The following is a 21,205-nucleotide window of genomic DNA, read 5'->3' on the forward strand; positions in this document are numbered from 1 at the left end:
ACGAAAATAAGAAAGTTTTCTCAGAGAAGAAAACTAATAATATTATACATAACGCTGTATTATACAAACGGAAAAACTTTTTACCCGGCTTGGAGCGTGAATATCGAATGTATTATAAATTATATATATATGAATATAATTTCCAAACGCGAGCGTATAATAAGTGACATGTTGCGTAAATTTTATTAAATATTCTCAGCAGAGAGGTAGAACGTATGTATTCCAATGAATAAAAAAAAAAGAAAAGGTTTAAAATCTTATTTTAGCAGGTGTATACTATGCGAAACGGTATTCCGTTTAATGTTGTTGGTATATTAATCTAGTAGGAAATTAGTATGAATACTGTGAACGACGTATACTCGAATACGATTAGCAGCGATACCCACGCACCGGGTGGTAATAGGTTTTGACCAGTATCCGCGACAATTGACAAGAACATTGATGATATGACCAATTGATTAATTTTGAGCGACTACTAATCACTCAAAGTAAATATTTGGTACATCGGAACGATGCAAATGTATTCTAAATGTAGGACAGTACTATTGCGTTACATGGATATCCGCAGCACGTAAAATGTTTAAATAATAAAATTATTTTCTCACGGAAGAATATAAATTTGATTCTTTGCATAACATAAAAATAGTTAATAGCGTAAATCATTAGGCTGCATACGAATTGCGTCCCGCGGCAAAAATTCATTCCGAATTGCGTCCCGGGTTCTTTTGGAGGTCATACTAATTGCGTCCCGGGTTTTTTTGGTGGTCATACTAATTGCGTCCCGAATTTTTTTAACTTTTATAGGTACCAATTGAGTCTCGTATATTATAAAAACTAAACAATATTTCCCTTCCCATTTTTATACAGACTTAGGACTGTCTGTAGTAATAGTTACTAGTTTACTACTACAGATATGTTAAAAATATTATTTTTGCTTAATATATTATTTTTGTTTTTGTATTTTGTCAAAAAATTGTAACCGTATAAAAAATATTATCGTTATTGGTGAAAAATGTATTGTTTTTTTTTTTTTGTAATTTTAATTTTATAAAAATGTTATAGTACCGGTAAAAATTTAAAAGATAACTTTTTTAGGAATTTAAACCTACTAATTTTAACTGATAAAATAGTCAAATGTATTGCTTTTTCAAAATCTGCAAACACTTTTTTTGGAGAAAATATAATATTGATTTTATTGCATTCAGACAAAATGTGGAAAAATGCCTTTTCGTAGGTTTTTAATTCCTTATCAGGAAGTAGAAAAAATAATAGTGGTATATATTTATCATTTTGTAAGCCATGAACTGTGAAGATTTGAGTAAAAAGGCTTGGGCAACTTTTGAAAGTTCCGTCAACAAAAATTGTATCAACATTACAATAACATTACAATCAACATAACCAATAATTTCGACTTTAAAGATATCACAGGTAATGGGGACGCAATTCAGACGTGCTCAAGAAAAACCCGGGACGCAATTAGTATTATACCTTTTTATACCTTTTTATACGGGACGCAATTCGTAAGCAGCGAATCATTATCATATAAACGAAATATTTCGTGAAAAATAAGAAAACAATTTAAACACAATAAATTAATTGTATTAATAATGTTTTCAGGTCATATAAAATAGTATACATTAACAGCGAAGATAGCGAAGATTTAAATTTTTTATCAAAGCATAATAAAGTTATTACACGAATAATTAATTTAAAATTACAGAAAAACTCTTATTAACTTTATAATTATAATTTTGAAACTACTTATATTAGGTTTTATTTTTTTCATTTTTCGCTATGACAACATTTTTTAAAAGTTTGTTAAATCATATTTTAAGTGACATATTGAACGTAATAGACTATTCGCGACAATTTTAAAACGAATATTACTCGTAAAATGATTTTCAATAGGCCTGGATACCAATTTATTATCTTTTGGTGGTGGTGGTGGTGTTGTTGCACTGTCACCAAAATGACAATTAGAAGGGTAATAGAGGAATAAATTTAGACAAATGCAATTAATAATTAAAGGATACTATATATTATAAACACTCATATAAAGAAATAATAAGGGCGCTTGTTGAAGAGGAATAATAAAAATGCACAAAACGTATAAATATTAAACGACAATTAGATAGCGATATTGCAAAAGGCGAAAGTATGAAGAAATAAAAGAATAGCGATACGTGTGACTCGTTCGAGGATCGGTGGCGAGAATGAGCAAAAGTCGGTCGAGCAATCGTCATAACCATCGCCGTTCGAACAGTCAGGTTTCAAACATGGATATAAAACACAAGGAACATATATAATACATAAAATACAATAATGGGGTAACAGTTGGTACCGTGAGTTAGTGAGGCTAAACAACGTATTCCAACTATCTGTATTATAACCTGTTCCGTATCATAAAATAAATAGTTCGTACAATTAATAAATAAAAATAAATTGTTTAGTAGTAATAAAATTTATCAAATTTTTGGCTAATTTTTGATTGTATGAGTAGGTATACATGTCAATGTCATACATGATCATAATTTATATTTTAGTCGAAATAAAACTTTCCAAAGTTGATCGCAGAACAATAATCCGTGAAAATAATATATATGTGTGTATCTATCTAATAACTAGTAGGTGTACTATAATAGGTAATATAGTACCTAATACACTTGAATAATAATGATTATTATTGTTATATACGATAAAGTAAAGGGAAAAAAATCACATAGTCGTGAAAATGTTTGGACTTTTAACAACACTGGTTGTTTATCTTATGATTTACCAAATATTGTTTGCGAAAGTCTGAACTACAAAAATCATTTGTGATTTAACTAAAATATTTTGTGTATCCTAGGTTTTACCAGCATTCGTATTTCTACTGTTACACACACACACACACATATATATATATATATATATATATATATATATATATATATAATGTGTACGTCGCATTCGGAGATAGAAAACATAATAAAATAAATTATATATTTCATGCAAAATATACGTGTACCAAGATGGTATAGAATATAAAAAAAATTACAGTGCACTCGTGATGAGATTGAGAAAGAAAACAATGTTTATCAATATATTATTCCAATTCTTTAGTATAAACTGTAATCATAACAACTGAAAAGTAAAATGTATATATATATAAATAAATCACAAGTCAATTATTTGGAGGTGTCGACGTGAAATAAAAACTTTTTTCATAGTTTTTAAAAAAAAAACCATCGTACCAACCGCGACGACACGTGTATCGAAACCATTAAAAGTTTTGCATCGCGTGGCTTGACGGGTCTGTACATACATACATACATATTCATACATATATATTATATATATATATCTACATAATATACAAGTACACTAATGCATAATATTTCTACAGTGGTATTTATAACATATTAACGTGGAAAATACACGGCGTTCCATACAACGCATAAAATATATTTATAAGCATAATGTGTATATTGCAAATATTATATTATCTGTGGTAACGAATGTTAATGTATAATACTTTTTAACTAGTAAAAAAAAAAATTTATTTTTTTATTTAACAAGTATAATAAATTGCTTACTATATTCTAATTACATTGTGCATTTGTGTACACGATGTCATACATACGAGTATGATATATTTTAGCTTACGAAATTTGTGAGATTTCATAAAATAAAGTTTATTAGTACGTGAAGCTTTCTACTTAAATTTTCAGTCATACTCTTAAATTTGAATCAGCTATAATCAGAGCCAGGATTTATATGTTTTTGCTATTTTTTTTAAATTTTTTTTTAATAATCATGACGAATCATACTCAATGGAATTTGTAACTAAATTTTTAATTATCATATTTCAATGGAAATAGTTCCAAAAATATTCGGTCACTACACGCCGAAGTAGAGATAAAGTTCTAGCAATCTTAATTTAAAATATATATTATGTTCAACACATTACAATTTAAGATCGTATTAAAAGAAATAGATAAAATTAATAAAGTATTATTAGGAGAAGAGGTTCAAATAGATGAAATCTATAAAGAACTATTAATTTTAAGTTCTTTTTAATATGTACCAGTAGATATAACTTCAATAGATGTAATACAAGCACTTATTAACAAATATACGTCAAAGTTTCACTAAAGAAAAACTGGAATATTATTTAATCATTAATTTTAACAATAAAGTATTAAAACACATTTCGAGTTTTATATTGTATATTATTTTAGAATAGAAATATTTATCTATTTATTTATGTGTTTATTTTTTTGTAAATTTATATTTTTTTTATACCTAATACAATTTATTTTTATTGTATATTTTAATGATTTTTACTAAATATTATATGGCATATTTTGATACTCGTTAATGCATACAAATCCGTGCTCTAGTTATAAGTATTATAACTCAAAACAAATTTAATAGATACTCAATAAAAGGTAAACTTACAGGAAAGATAATACCAATTTTATAATGTCAAGTTTCTGGGGTTTAAATAACTGACCTAGCAAACTAATTAGAGCAATTAAACATCCGTATACTCATCATATTATTTTTATATTTTATTGGTTATTCTGTAAATTTAAATAATATAGGTAGCAATTATATAATGAACGGACTCACATATTTGTCTATTTCCATTAATAAATTAAATTATCATTTTCTAAAATCTAAATTTGTTTAATATTTTCAAATACGCAATATGTAATATACATTTTAGTTTGCATAATATAAACTTTTTTTAGGTTATTTGTTATGTTAATTTAACGCGAGTATCTAAGAATCTAAGTATCAGGACATATTTTTGTTTAAAATAAACTATTATGTTTGTATTAAAATATATTAAATTGTTCAAGTATAGACGTAACCAATAAAAGAATCAAAGGCGTTAGATGAAATTAATAGTTGCCCATGGCGATCAAATGTCGACTGCGAGATGAAACCATATTTTATAAAAAAAAGTTTATTTAAAGTTTTTTCATAGTAAATAAATTATTTTAAGAACATATTTTAATGTATTTATATAAAAAATATTAGCATATTATATATATATAACTTACTAACCATATTTCAATCAATTTAAAAGCATCTTATATTGAAATTTAGTATGCACACATATCTAATATCACAAACATTATAATATTAGAAATAGTCAAGTAGTGTGTATTGAAAAATGTTTCCATTTTATCATGCAACAATTATTTCAGTGCAAGAACTATAGTCATAAAAATAATATTTTTTTCAATTTGCTTTAAGTATAACTTTTAATAAATGTGGAAAATAAATATAATACACATATATTAGGTATTTATAATTTTAGTTATTATTTAACTATACACGATTTTTAACGTTTTAAAATGTCACTATACATTATGTAGATGTCTGCATGGATTTTTTTTTTTTTTAATATTTAGTTTCAGAAATTATTATTGAGAAAATCCCTTACATTTTATACAACAAATATATATTATTGTTGAAAGTGTTTGTTTTAAATTTAATTTGCTATTGACTGTTATAAAAATAATAATAATTAAGGACAGTGGATTAAATTTATATTGAACCCCATTAATTGACCTTCATTTATTTTTTATATGAGTACTTGAAGTTATAACATTATAATAGCAACAATATTAAATATTAATCTACATAATAAGGAACCGATAATAATTTGTAACAGGGATTTAGAGTAAAACTGTACGTATCATGGGTATTTATTTTTAATGTTAGCACAGCAAATTATATTTAGTTTTAAGAGCAATAGCATTTGAGTCCCAATATAGTAGCATATTTATATTGAGCAGACTAAAAATGTATTTGAAAAAAGTTATTTTCTAATTATGTTTAATTCAAGAGCTACCACACACTTACCGTTGCTCAACATCTCGTCGTCAGTAAGTTGATTAGGCTTAGTGTACAGCACACCGAATTTGAAATTCACCGATCCTTCTTGCTCTTCTAGTAACAATAAATCCTGCCAATTTTGTACAAAATAATTAATTTTTAAATATTCAATAAATTATAATACATTAGCAATACCTTTTGGATTTCCGGTGAAAATATTTCTTTTGGACCTTTTTCTAATTTTTCCATTGTTGGAAAATTACTGAAATCATACAGCAATATGCAATAATTAATTATCGTATGGAAACACACACATCGATTTATTTAATATTTAGAGAAAAGTTATACAGATATATGCATATTGTTATACTGTAAATGGACTCTAAATAATGCGAAAAAACTCATAGTTGGTCTTTACCTTTTTCTAAGATAACTTAATTAATATTTCAAAAATAACTTAAGTTTTTAGTATAATAATTTTTTTTATCATATGAATTTAATTATTGATATTTTGAGTGCATAACGATAAGTAAAGAGATCTTATAAGAAATAGAGATTCTATAAAATTGCTTTTACAGTTATTTTTTTTCATATTTATTATAACGACATAGTGATTATTTGACAAAGTTATTGTAATGCTGCTATAATATTCTTCAATAAGTTTTTGAACAGTAACCTATAAACTTTTTAAGAAAGCCAATGAAACGATTTCACGTCTTGAAAACACAATATTATTTCTGTTCAATTATATCGTTTCTCATTTCAAAAAATCTTTTATTTCATTTTTACGCCAATATAAAATTATTACATTTGAAATTACCTACCTTATGCAATGGAATTCGTATTGAATAACTTTATGAGTACTTATTTAGATTTTCGCATTATTAAAATTTGCATATTTTATTGAAAGTTGAATAGTATTAAATCAATACATTCAGCAAAATATATTCCAATGCAATACAACATTATATTAGAAAATGTACTTTTATAATATTATATTTAATATACTTTAATACAATTATTTATGCTTATAAATTAATTTATATGAAATATATAAGTGGGATTTATTCATTTTACTTTTTATAATTTTCAAAATGTTGTAATTTTCATAAAATTCCATTGACCTTACATTGGTACAGTGATTTTTCATAATTTTTTTATTAACTGAACAAATAAATTTCAATTACATTCAAAATCGATTGAAGTATAAACATTTAATTAAAAATAAAAATGTACAAAATAAAAATAATGTTTTCTCATTAGTGTAATATTTCCATTCTGAAGCATAAATATTGATATATGAACGCATTGTTGAATAATTGATAATTTTATAACGAATAGTTCCGTTATCTATTGCATTTGTTCATTTTTCATTGAATGAATTAAGCACACGTCTTGAAAGTATAAATGGTAACCATAGAAAGACACATCTTTAAAATTTTATTACATCAGATATGAAACGACAAAATTATTATTACGTTTAAATAATAACACTTAAAGAAATCAATAGCTTATATAAGTACAAGGATATGTAATTTGAATTTTTACGGAACTCAAATAGTTCTCAGTTTTCAAGAATTTTTCGTTACAAAACACTGTGAAATATATATATATATATATAAAAATATAAGTATACTTTACATACCATTATATTACATTTTCTTTTTACATTATATTCGTATTCTAATGCGACATCATCGTTTTATTTTTGTGAGTCTAAAAATTATTGTACTCTTTTTATTTAGTACACAAATCTGGTTTTAATGAAATAATAATAATACATTTTTATTTTTTTTGTACGTCGAGTTCTTGATATAATTAAACAATAATTAAGTTTGCTGTTTTATTTCAGTCCGCGCTAACTATATATTTTGTGTACAATACTACAATACGGCGTTCAAGAACTTCTGTTTGTAATTAATTACGATATTATGGAAACGCTGACAGCAGCAATTTTTTTTTTTTTTTTAATTAGTTATATTCGATACTTCAAACTCGTTTACCTGGTACGCAACCGTATTTGAAACCGTCATCCTAGGACGTTTTTGGCTAAATCGAATGATTCAATTCAACTCACGTGTCGAAATCAAATGTGTTCTGGCCGTGGAACATCGACAAATCTAAAAGTAACTAACCTAACTTGTGTACCATCGTCATATTATATATGATTATACTTTATAATTAACATATCATGTAAAATTGTGTACGGTATACGTTACACGTTCTCGTCGATAATAATGCATCGCTTAAACTCGTGTCCTCTCCAGGCAAAGAGCCGTTGATAACGACGTCGAGTCACCATCAACACCACCGTGTTCGTAAACAACGGAGAATTACTGGTAGCATAATTAGCTCTATTCGCATCCACCATGTATATACATGTTGTTACGCCGATTTGTGCTCTCCGTTTTACGCTTGACAAATAACATTTATCGCTCGCGGAGTCGAAGCTCATCGGGGATCAGAAATCAATATGCGTTACATACGATTGACTTATACATGTTATTATAATACGAGAACAGAAGATGAGGTCCCTTGTATATATTATTATTATTATAGTAGCATGACATTTATACTCATACCTCACATGATCGATGGCAAATAATTTTTCCCAATTTTTCTTTAACAATAAATATTTTCTGTTTCCGAAACACGTGAAAACAAAAATCAGGATTCACGAGCGATATTAAAAATATAATAATATCAAAATCATTCTGTTGCAACCGAGCACGAAATTCACCCAAAAGATTGGTATGCATGACACGGTTTTAGTTGTAATGTTTTAATATATTATCGAAATATTTCCGAGTAAAATGTAACTAGTTTATTGTTATATGTCAATTTTAAAATATTTTAGATTTTTTTATGACTTTCAAGTTATCTTGAACTGAAAAAATAAAAGTAATGAGTCATTTGAAAATTATTATTAATTAATTTATTTATATATATTATATTATTTGAAAAAATCGTACTTGATTTTTTATTAAAGAAAAAAGAAAAAACGTTAAGCCATGCACTATTAGTTGGGATGCTTAGCTCCCTCCATCCGATTTGAGTACTGATTCAGTATATATAACGATTTCAATTATTATTGTTAATTGTATATTTATTGCTAATATTTGATATTTTTCGGTAAATTATACTTTTTCCTTTTGTAACGTTACCGGTTTGACATGGACTGGTCAACCGCTAGCACCAAAATCAAATTTAAAAAATCTACGTAGTCTACATTATTAAAATATACGACACATAGTTGTTTATAACAATAGTTAAAATAAATTTAAGTAAAAGTACTAAAAAATAAAATTTAGTCAGGAAAAAAAAACCGTTCAGGGAAAATAACTGTAACCACCTGAACAAACATCCAAACTATTATTCAACATGTGAAATATACGCCTTTTTACAGCTAAATACTACACACATATGTAATATGATACCTAATGTGTTGAAATATCAGTCAGAAACGGAAAGCTCCGGCCTCACAAGGAGTCTTCATACTCCTGTTATGTTGCGACGTATCGTAAACTTCTAACGACTAGGGTCTCATCAAATATTTGTGGACACAGTAATAGGACAAAGAAATGGGAAAAATTATAATTCAAATATAATATAGTACCGTACAATAAAGATCCATAAACTGTAAACACAGCTATCAACTATTATTTATTTATTTTTTTAATTTTTCAACACATCAATCTTAGGGCCGATACAATTTGAAATTGTGGTTCGGCGTAACACTTTTAGAGTGACGGACGAACGAGTAAAGTCGGTCACGTTTGCGACTACAGAGAGTCGATTACCGTTTCTTTGCGCTATCGAGCTTTCGCAAAAACGAACGTGGGATGGTCACGCATCGACTCGAATATCATTTGCCGTCCTTATCTTTATCCTTATTCATCTTATCCTTATCTCAACACATACCGCATCGTTGACGTGTTTCCGATAAGTCTTCCATGTACTCTAGGGCCGTTTTATACAAGCAGCGTAGTCGTTTTCGTCGATTCAATTACTTAACTTCCGGTGAAATCCTTTTCGATATCACTATAGACATACAACACCGATCAAAAACTGGTCTCGTGTTTCTTTACGTCGTCTTGACAGCTCGTCGCCGCTGCTGTAGTGGTTGTCACCGTCCGATCAATCAGCTTATCACCCGTGCGCCGGTGGTGTGTCCTTCGCATTCGTTTATCACATGATCCGTCTTTGTACACCCCACACTCGAACCCGGGAACGGGTATTTTGATATTCGATCTTGCCGTCGGGGTGAAACAATCCATTAATCCCCAAAATCCGTCGAAAACATATGTGTAGTGTGTACACACGTCATATTCTCCACGAAGGACTCGCTTCGCACGACACACACTTCATACGACCACCGTATGATGGGTCTCTTATACGAGGTGTGATTTTTGTTATACTCATTCCGCTTGTCAACGCAACACTGTTTCACGCGGTAATTATAAAAAATAGAAAATGATGAACTATACCAAATTTTTATCGAAACGATTTACCTATTTTATTTGTTAGAACTCAAAATGTCTACACAAGTTACAATTTAATTCTGGGCCGGCAGTACTAATGATTACTTACATTATTACTATGTAGTACGCACCATCAGTAAGTGACGATCGGGATAGAATATTAATATTTAAGAATGCATCGTAAAGTGAACGTTTAACATTATTCTCATAGTAGTTTCTAACAAATCAACTTTCTTGGCATTTGATCAGATAACAATATTTTATCATGAACCTTAATTTTCAACTTTTAATTTTGTTAAAATTTACCAACACAGTCCAGTGATGTAATTCACGAAGCCATATATGGAAATGAAAATTTAAAATAATATCGATAATTTTTACAGCTTATTTTACAGAACGTAAAATATCTATTCTTTACATCTTATTAACATATCACTATGACAACGTATAATTTATCATATATCATAATATGCTATGTGCGTTATATTATTCACACCTACAAGTATATATGAACTGTATTTTAAAATATATTGTGACAGTCAAAAATTGTTCCACGAAAATTAATTTTACTCAAGACGTGGATAACTAAGAAGATTTTTATGAAAATTTACGTTTGAATTATTGCTTATGGTAATATTACCTAATATTATTGCTTATGGTAATAATAACCATTTAAGAATATTGACAATAATTATTTATTGCTTTTAATCATTATCATCGAAATAAAGCATTATATACAATAAAATCTATAAAACCGATTTGAATTCAAATAAAGTCAATTTGACGTTATAGGTTTTTATGGCACTAAATAATGATACTAATTTTTTCTATATTTTATCATTTATCTTTTATATTATTTTATCTAAAATGTTTTAGAATTTCTTCGTCTTTTTTCGTCATATTCATTCAGTAAGATAAAAATGTATCTTATCACTGGTTCAACTGTGTTGAATAATTTAAATGGAATTTCACTTTAAATACTTCAATAATGACGGCTTTTTAATGAGAAAAAAACGAATCTTTTTGTTGGCGCATCTTCGTCAACGTGAAATGTTTTAAAACACGTTATTCTTTTTTTTAACCACGTTCAACATGTTGTATTTTACAAAAAATACAGATAGATAGTTAGATAAATAGACAGATAGATAGATAGATAGATAGATAGATAGAGAAAAAGAAAGAGATAGAGAGAGAGAGAGAGAGAAACTAACGATATAATTTTCGCCTCAGGAAATCGATAAAATCAGTTTTTTTTTATCTTAACCAAAAGGAAACAATATATATTATTTTGCACAGAATCAGAAATACAGCCAAAACTTATACTTAATATTTTTAGCCCAATTATTTTAGTTAACTCTTAGTATATTCGCTAAAATAAAAATAAAGCAAAATTGAGAAAATATCAAAAAAGAAAATACTAAAGGTAAATAATCATAAAAGAGATTGATAAAAGCAGTACATTGGACGAATTTTCCTTATAAGGCATACAAATTTTTATTCACTTCTTTTTGTTTTTTAAAAATTCTTGTTTTAACTACTAAAAATGTAAAATACATTTTTAATAAGCAAGTGGTTCTGTATTTCTACATGCAAAAATTATTTCCAAAATATTACGTAACTTATCTAGCACATCACTATGGTTAAACGTTATTAAAGGAGGCATACATTTCATAGAATATAAATAGCGTCTCATTAATGAGACTATTAAGTATTTATCACCTTTTTAAAGCTTTTTGTAATTAAATACAGTTCAAGAATAACGGTATTATAATTCCGTCGACGACATAACGCAATGGAGTGGTTATAACATTCAGCGATTTGCGACGATACATCGTATCGAAGGCAGTGAAGTTAATCGAAATAACAAAAGCGTGAATATTATATTATAATAATACGCCTAACTATTTATCACTTCCGGTTTCAAACTTGAATCAAATCCGCTGAACCAATGTGGTCATGGGGCTTGAGATTTCGAGAACGTCCTAAGCAGCCAACCACCTATTGTACATTAATTTCCGGTGTGAGATTTATTTTAACACCGAGAGCCTCCTATGAAAGGAAAAAAATTGAAGTTTAAAATTAAAACGGTGAAGCCCATACATTATTATTTCTGCTATTTCGGTTCAGGGTCATATATTCGACACAGAATCAAAGATCGATTTCGTGAAAGCTTGCAGTTATTAACTATAGTACAGATAAAAGCAGAGAGAAGAAACTAGAAAATTACTACAAAGGGTTATCAAGTAACCGCCTTTCGTTGAATGCTGTAGCAAATTATTTGTAAATCGACTGTTTCATTAGAAAATTATGAAAATGAGTCGTTCAAGAAAAATAAGAGTGATGCGGAGTAAAACCATATATTTAGTTCTTATTAAAATGTAATACAAATAATTACAAGTTTAATATTATGGAATTGAATTAAAAACTATAAATCTTGAAATACTAAATTAAATGTATTAATTAAGAGTAAAAAAAAAAAAAGTTAAAATAGAACAAATTATTTTACAATATATAATATTAAATTATTATTTTCAAAAATGTTAACTTTATTCTTTTAATCTATCGCGAACACTAATTACAACGCTAAAAAAAGGTAAGTAAAGAATGAAAAGGTATAATATACCTTAATATACCTTTTTTTATATATTATATAAGTATTAAGAACCCATGAATAGTAATTATTTTAATTTATTTCGAAACTGATCCGATATGATATTATATAAGATAGGCAATAAGTCCATTTCGGGTTCAGATAAATCAAACGCTCTCGTGGAATTTCTCCAGAATCTAATACCTATTTAAACCAAATGAAATACATCCAAAGGCAAATGTAGAGAAGGATAAAGGCTATAAATTATAATCCTGGCATTTAAAAACTGAATTCAAAATCTGTGTAGTATAAAATATATAATAAAATAAATACAATACTGCAATGTGTGTGACGTTTTCATTGTTGAATTATTTTTAATTGATTTTATTTTACATTCACATTTTTTTCTATTGAATTTTAACCCCAGTTGAGCCTACAAATAAATTATACACCAATATACAGTTCCAATATAATATATTCCATAATATAATTATTGGTTTTAGATAAAATACGGAGTGCAATTTTTGAAATTAGTAACGCCTACATGGAAGCAACCAACTGACGTCGCTGTAATCGTTAGCGTTCAACTCGAAAAAAAAACACTGGTGTCCAACGACGTAGAACCAACAACTGTCAGTAGCTTTCTATTATTATTCTAGTAACGTTCGCGTAGGAGCTACCAATTTTAAAACAGTAGTATGGCATATGGGTATGTTCTAAAATCAATCCGGCATAATATTATTAACATTCGCGTCGGCAAGCAACAATTCATTACGTACGTGTATGGTACAACAACAAATTAGGCATCCTGTTAGCTTTATACTCTATCATCATGGAAGAAAATAGGCGTTTTGTGGTCGTAAACGCGATGTGTACACACGGCCCCGGGCATACAAATATGAGCGTTAAGATTAGATTCGGCAGGGATTCGTGAATGGGTGGATTCCTCCGTCGTCGGTGTGACCGTTTTAACCGTGATACGGTCCGAGTGCGTACAGTGTAATGCGTCCACGCGCACTTAACTGGACATCGATTCCACACGGGTACGACAAACATTATTGTGTTCAAATCAAAGTGCTATCCGAAATGATATATAACGAGCCCGAGTGTGTCCGATTGACGTTATAATTGTTCGATTTAATTGTACAAATATCGTGATAAATACTCAAAGTTACGGTCTTATTAAAGTTACTCTGTGGACCGACGGCATATTTTTTATTCTAAATATTTGACAGAAAACTAATTATGTTAATATGGTGAACGTTAACTACAAACAATTAGAATCACTTGAAATATATTTTCACTTACAATATCAGAGGAAAAAACAAAAGTGCATCAGCACCTTATTTTCATAAAGTATAGATATGAATGCATTTATATATAACTGTACATAACTAATATTAAAATTAATTAAATTAGGGACAAAAATGAATCAAAATCATTCAAGTCAAAAGGTATGGAGGTTCTTCTAACATTTTGGAAATATCTACGAGTATTTTATCGTTTATTTATTCATACATATTTCATCAGCTCATAAGCGTATGCAAGGTCTTTGTTGGGATAGGAATTGATCACTGAACCGCGTGAGCTTCAACCCTACACTCCACAATCAGCCGATTAATAATTTTAATTTATACCTCTACGATACTGCAGGTTATATTGTTGTGTTTTAAATTCAAGTCTTCCAACTTTTAACAAATTCAAACAGCATAAATATAAGAATATTGCGAGTTAATACTCGTCATAGTATGTAATGGTTACAATGGTGATTATAACAATAAATAAAAAAATGGTTTTCGCTGATATCATTATATCACTTATGATAGTAAAAATGGTTGCAAAAATCCTTTTGATATATTTCTCATCAAAAACTTAAACAGCGAGTGTTCGACGTTTTTGAGAAACGGAAAGAGAAGTATTGTAACCCAAGAACTATATTCATTAAATTACGAACGAATTTTAGAGGGCATACAATATAGAATTATTAAATGAAATGACGGAAATAAAAAATAATTGTAATAATAATAATACGAGTAATAATTGTAAAAATAATAGTAAAGAGTTGTAATCATGTACGAATTACATTATGATTACGATTAAAAATAAAATCTCGAGGTTTTTACGGGAAACGAAGCAAGTACATAAATATTAAAATATAAATTGAAATAATAATTACGTCAAATTATCTAATTACTAGAATTACTAGCCACACTGCATCATTTCAAATTGGGTAACCATCCGTGTCAAAGTTCTGTGTTATCATTTTTTTTTCTGGTTTAGTTTTAACTGAAGTGTTGCAAATAACAATTTATAATGAGCATCAGTAATAGTAAATTTGCGTTTAGCCCTGAATAAAAAATGCCCTTACAACTTACGTTCATAAAAAGCCATAAGGAATACGAGTATCAATTTAGTCATTAATTTTAAATAATTGTTATTACGCTACAAGTTTTCCGCCGTTCATAAATGGTTAGGTTCGTGTTTCAAACGTATGAGGTTGATAAATATATTCAGTGTATATATTATACACTCTTCAACGTGGCTATAAAGTTTATAAACATGAGACGACAAATGGTTAAAATTTGAAATAAACTTCCTCGGTAGAACACAAATGTAAGATAGTGTTTAATTAATATTGCAAAACTTATAGTGCGAATAAAATCGATGTTCAATCAAAGAAACGAAAATCGACAGAAGTACATGAAGTATTAAGTATCAAATGTAAAATAACCGGTGACAATGATAACAACCTATACAAGTGTTCTATGAGACATACGAGTGCTTCAAAAACTTTCACATCAGAAAAATAAGTAAATTAATGACAATTTATAACATGTACATGGTACAAATTACGCACGTAGTGACTAAAAAGTTCTATGAACATTCCATTATAGACTATGCGTAAATGTGCGTAGATAGCTTAGAACGTGTTGAATATTTTAGACACTCCCTGTACACTTGACATTTGTAATTCGCTCATCAAACATGTACATTTCATACATACGAGTAACGGAGTATATATTTATATATTAGACGATGAAATAAAAGACATAAACCACCAGGTTGACCAAGGAACTCATATATATTTCAACTGAAAAATTATGTAAGGATATATACTTACGTCGGATTATAAAGGCTGAGAATCGTGCGAAATGAAGAATAAATACAGACTATTGTAAAACAAACAGTTGACATGCCAGTTGATAAAAAATATATATATAACCAGGGTGTTCCAGGATGATTCAACAAATGTATTATCTTTTGTTCTGTTTATTATTATTATTTTTTTAAATAAATACTTAGGTTATGCAATACAATAAAATTGCATAATTATTATAACCCATAATATTATATAAAGGCTAATCGAAATTTAATTTATTCCAAGATTTTTGTTATCATTTGTACCTTTATCTTACTATCATTAATTATAAATTGATATTTATCGTTATAACCCAAAGTAATTAACATATGTACGTTATGTTTGAATAATCATTATAATCAGATAACCTTAAAAAATTTAACTTGCTAATTCATAATCGGAATAAATTAAAAGTTTTTACGGGTTTAATTTTTACTTTTAAGTTAATTAGTATTTATAATATATCCTATATCACTTGGATCACAATTTTGTTACAAACTACGTTTTTTGGTCCACTTGTCGTTTATTTTTGTGTGAAATAGCAGGGCTACAGAGAAAACCTTTTATGGAATTTTTAAATGTAACATTCAAGTAGTTTATAATTTAATTCTTTGTTGTTAAATTATTTTTGAATTAAAATCTTATAATTTGTAACCAATTAAGTGTACACAAAATAGAAAATCAAATTATACTAATAAATTACAGAAAAAGTACACATAAATAAGCAAAACCAAAAGTTTATTGACTGAGCTTTTTGTACAAATTGTCTGACTATTTTAGACCTAATTATATTAAACTTTATATGTATTGTTATTTTATACATTTAAAGGATTCGGTTTTTATAAAATTATATCATAATTAATATGACCTTAAAATTTAGAAGTTAAGAAAAGAAAATCAACACTTTATTTAATACTGATTTTATATTATAATGAGAAAAAGGCACAAAATTTCGTGTATTAATTAATATACGTAATTCGTATATTAATATAACATACGTTTTAAATAATTTAAATTCAATCATGTATAAGCCATAAAGTCATAGTGCTATAAGTGCTATAAAATTCGAGCCCTGTTTATTAATTACTACATTCAACATATTAATATTGGGATAATTAAATTAATGTTATTTTATAATTTTTGGCTATATTTGTTTAATCACTAAAATATATCAAGATTTACAAATGTATTCTGCACAATGCAGCCCCTCAGTAAATGCTTTATATTTTTAGTCGGTTAAGTAAATGTGATCAATTTTGTAAAAAAAATAAAATAAGTAATTATGTAATTAATGTAAAAATCAAATTTTTTTTTTACCCATTGGGTATTGCATAAAACATAATTAAAATTAGTATCAGATCCAGGGGAAGATCTTTAAAATTAGTATCAACCTAAAAAGAAAAAAATCAACATTTTAATAATGGGCACGTATAAGAGAAAGGGTAGACCAAAACCCCTAAGAGACCTTTCCAACTGACATAGTTATAACATATTCTTTCTTAAAATAGGAATGAAAACTATGAGAGTATTAAAAATATTGTGGAAAATATAATTTTAATCTTACTTATTTTTCTAAACATTAATTATAACAATGTAAAGTTTACAATTTGCGATTTATACTTGTATTTCTTATTAAACTGTACCAATATGTATACGATTGACAATAAAACAATTTTGTACAAAATTTGTTGTTTTACTTTTCCTTTTGTTAAATTTTTTTTTAATATTTTTTAAAATATTTCTACTATTTATAGTTAACTAGAGTATTTTGATATGTTTAGGGTATTATATAAAAGTGGTAGAAGCACATTAAGTACTTTTCGGTTTTACCATGAAAATTTCCTTGAAAGGAAACAAATCATCACTATCAACATACTCTAAAATTTAACAAATATTATACCAATTAGAAAATTTTTAAGATTTAATGAAATATCAAAAATAAAATATAACTTAAAAATTATTCATATATAATACTAAATTATTCAAAAAAAAAAAAATAAAAAAAACAAAGCTTCAAAATTATATTTTTTTAATACAAAATATAACAAAATACAAATATTATTTTATTTTTTTATTATTATTTGCTTGAGTATAACTAAATTTAAGGAACAAATTTGATAACTTTGATAAATAACCATATACAAAAATATAAATGAAGGCTTATGTAAAAAAAATTAAAAAAAATATATATATAACATAGCACTATTTAATAATATTCTATTCATTATTTAATAATTGTATGCATATTTTTGGTTTAAAGGTACAAAGAGGATGGAATTTTAGGCATAAACGTTTAAAAATATACGAGTATATGAGCTGCAAAATATTGTGTGTAATATGGTATACTGTTACACTATATTACATATAATATTTTATTTTTATTTTTTTCTTAATTCTTGATCCATGCACAGTAATAAAGAACTACTATTTTATTTGGGTTGACTTATTATGCGATTAAATGTGTCTATAAGAAACATCTTGGAAACGACTACAACTATTCCAACCGTACGATTTAATTATTCAATTCAATTATATATTATACTAATGTTTGTATTATTTTTTCACTATCATATAAAAAAAATAACGGCCCAAAGATTCATGACCGTCCCATAACTTGAGCGGCCCACCGAGTTATTACTTTTCTGTTTAATAGAAATGTTCTCGTTTTTATGTGTTAGATTTTTTAAATTATAGTTTCCATATTTGGTTTTGTATTATATATTATTAAATATTAAATGTGTAACAAAAATTGTTGAAGTACATGTATACGGTACGAGTGTAGATATAACCAGATATTAAATGACAATTCAATTAAAATCGATAATCACAATTGCTTATAGTTAATAATCCATCGTCAGATAAGATAGCCACACTTTATTTTATTCCATATATTATTGTACATTTGCAATAGATTCGTATTTAAAATAATACATTAAATAAAAAAATAATCATAATGAATAATAATTAATAAATAATAATAATAATAATAATAATAATAATAATAATTAATGAGTAATCATTGATTATTATTTTTGAGGAATACCAACAATATTTCGTAAACCCTAGGTTGAAAAACACGGCTTTACACTGTTATTTTCGAAGGAAACCAATATCAAATGTATACTATAAAATTTGTTACAATTTTAAATATTAAATTAAATATTTATTTAATATTTTCCTTTTTATCTACCTACTTCAACAATAATGATACTTATAGCATATTTTATTTATGTTTAGATTAAATTTCAAACGCACAGAATATTTTAATTCAAGTATATTATTTCATAGAAAAATTAACCATTATTATCAATTTTATATTGATAGAACGTACAATCACATTACAACAATTTTAAATTATAAATTCACATTTCCAAAAACTTTAAAAGTTCATGATAAATTAATGGATTAACTTTAAAAAGTTATTTTAAAACCATACTTTTTCTGAAAATCCGATTTATAATATAGCTATTTTGGATTTTTTTTCAAACTATAGAATAAAATTAAATATTTTCAAATTTGAGTTCTAAATATCAAAAAAATTTTTTAATACAATTTTGTTGTAGCAAAGGACTTAAGTATTTATTAAAAAAGAAAAAATTAAAAATAATAAACAGAGCGAAAGTTTTTCCATTTGTCAAATCATCTTGGGACACTGTATACACGAAAGAAAAATGTTTTTTTTTGCTTTGTAAATACATTCTAACACCGATCGTGCGAATACATTTTTTTTATCCAAGAAACGATTATATAAGTGTAAAATTGTTATGATAATATTGACTTTTAAAAGCCACACATTTAAAGTCATGTATGTTTGCGAGCTTTTATTGAATTAAAATGTCCCTCACTTAAAGGTCCTTTTTTTTCAAATTGTTTACTTTGGTCTTATGAATTATAAAATATCCAATAATCGTTTGTCAGTTTATTTGATATTTGTACGTTTTATGTTGCTAGTACATACAACGGATTTTTTTTTTTTTTTTAAAAAATAAACATAATTTACGCATCAATGATTACTACTGATGTTATTACTAATATAATTATACGCTACTATAATTTATTATTATGCAATTAATCATCCTATTTTTTTTCTACTGAAAGTTTGAATATGTCATTCTTGTTGGCGTGGAAATTAAATTTTTTTTTTATTTTCTTACACAGAACTGATTTGCTAGGTAGTATACACGATTGAAAATGTTAATAACTTTTTAATCAACCAATTCAGAATACTATTAATAACTTCATTTATATTGGGAATTTTTTTTTTTTAAATACTCATATATAATTATTATTGTTATAAATTGATGAATTTACGGTAAAAATATCAGCTATTGAATTCTTAATTTGACTCATATTTGCGTATATTTTGAAAGTATTTAGAATAATATAACAATTTTATTTTATTTTTATTTGTCTATTTGGATAATAAAGTTAAAACGTAGTTTCGTCACTATTTAAGACATTCTAAAACTAATGTTGCAATTATTTCTATATAATTTTTAAAAATCATTAAAGTTTCTTTATGCATGTTATTTAATCATTGTTAGTGTTTGCATTTTATAATATTAATTTTCAATATTCGTTGAACTTGCAGCATACGTCTACTGGTATTTATAATATTGCTCGCTATTAGTCGTTCTGATTGATGCACTTTGATCACTTGAGTTTCTATAAATTATTAGTGTTTTTGTTTCATTAATTTTGAAAACCTAATGCAATTTCAATGTGATAGTTCTTACGCATTTTTCGATGTGTAGGGTAGACTATTCGTGAGAAAAGTACACAGCTGTTCTCCTTTTCACTCAATGCCGACCAGAACAGGTTATTTCAAATTACTTAAACAGTCTCGAAGAAAATGAAAAAAAATGCAATATATAATGTACTACAGGGGTGAACTACCATTGGGTGAAAACTAAAAAAAAACTTTCTTTCATAAAATATGAAATTATGGATGATTTAGTTGGGTAATTGAAGTTAAAAAACTGGTTACGTCGGTAACGCAATTAATAAAAAACTGGTGGTATTTATTCATATTAAATGGAAAAAAACCATCTTGTAGTTAACATTTACATATACGATAGATCAAAAAACCCAAAAAATAATTTACAATTTTTTTTTTTTTTATATTTTTTTAGCTTTTTATTCTAAAAACGTACACTTACCTAA

At 26.6% G+C, this 21,205-nt stretch overlaps 1 protein-coding gene across 2 annotated transcripts in view; it reads right to left on the minus strand.

Moving 5' to 3' along the window:
- The window catches only part of LOC112683863 (GTPase-activating Rap/Ran-GAP domain-like protein 3), a 196,706-nt gene that overhangs the window by 57,063 nt on the left and 118,438 nt on the right, over window positions 1-21,205 (minus strand). For both annotated transcript variants that reach the window (XR_003148622.1, XM_025555048.1), the window contains exons 8-9: window positions 6,028-6,094; window positions 5,860-5,962 (exon numbers count right to left, since the gene is read on the minus strand). Coding sequence is in view for 1 of the 2 variants with exons in the window: in XM_025555048.1 (XP_025410833.1) it covers window positions 5,860-5,962; window positions 6,028-6,094 (170 nt within the window). In the remaining variant the exon portion in view is untranslated. The remainder of the gene's footprint in view (window positions 1-5,859; window positions 5,963-6,027; window positions 6,095-21,205) is intronic.

The sequence above is a fragment of the Sipha flava genome, unplaced genomic scaffold (genome assembly GCF_003268045.1).
Source record: "Sipha flava isolate LNK unplaced genomic scaffold, YSA_version1 236_pilon_pilon, whole genome shotgun sequence".
Lineage (NCBI taxonomy): Eukaryota > Metazoa > Arthropoda > Insecta > Hemiptera > Aphididae > Sipha > Sipha flava.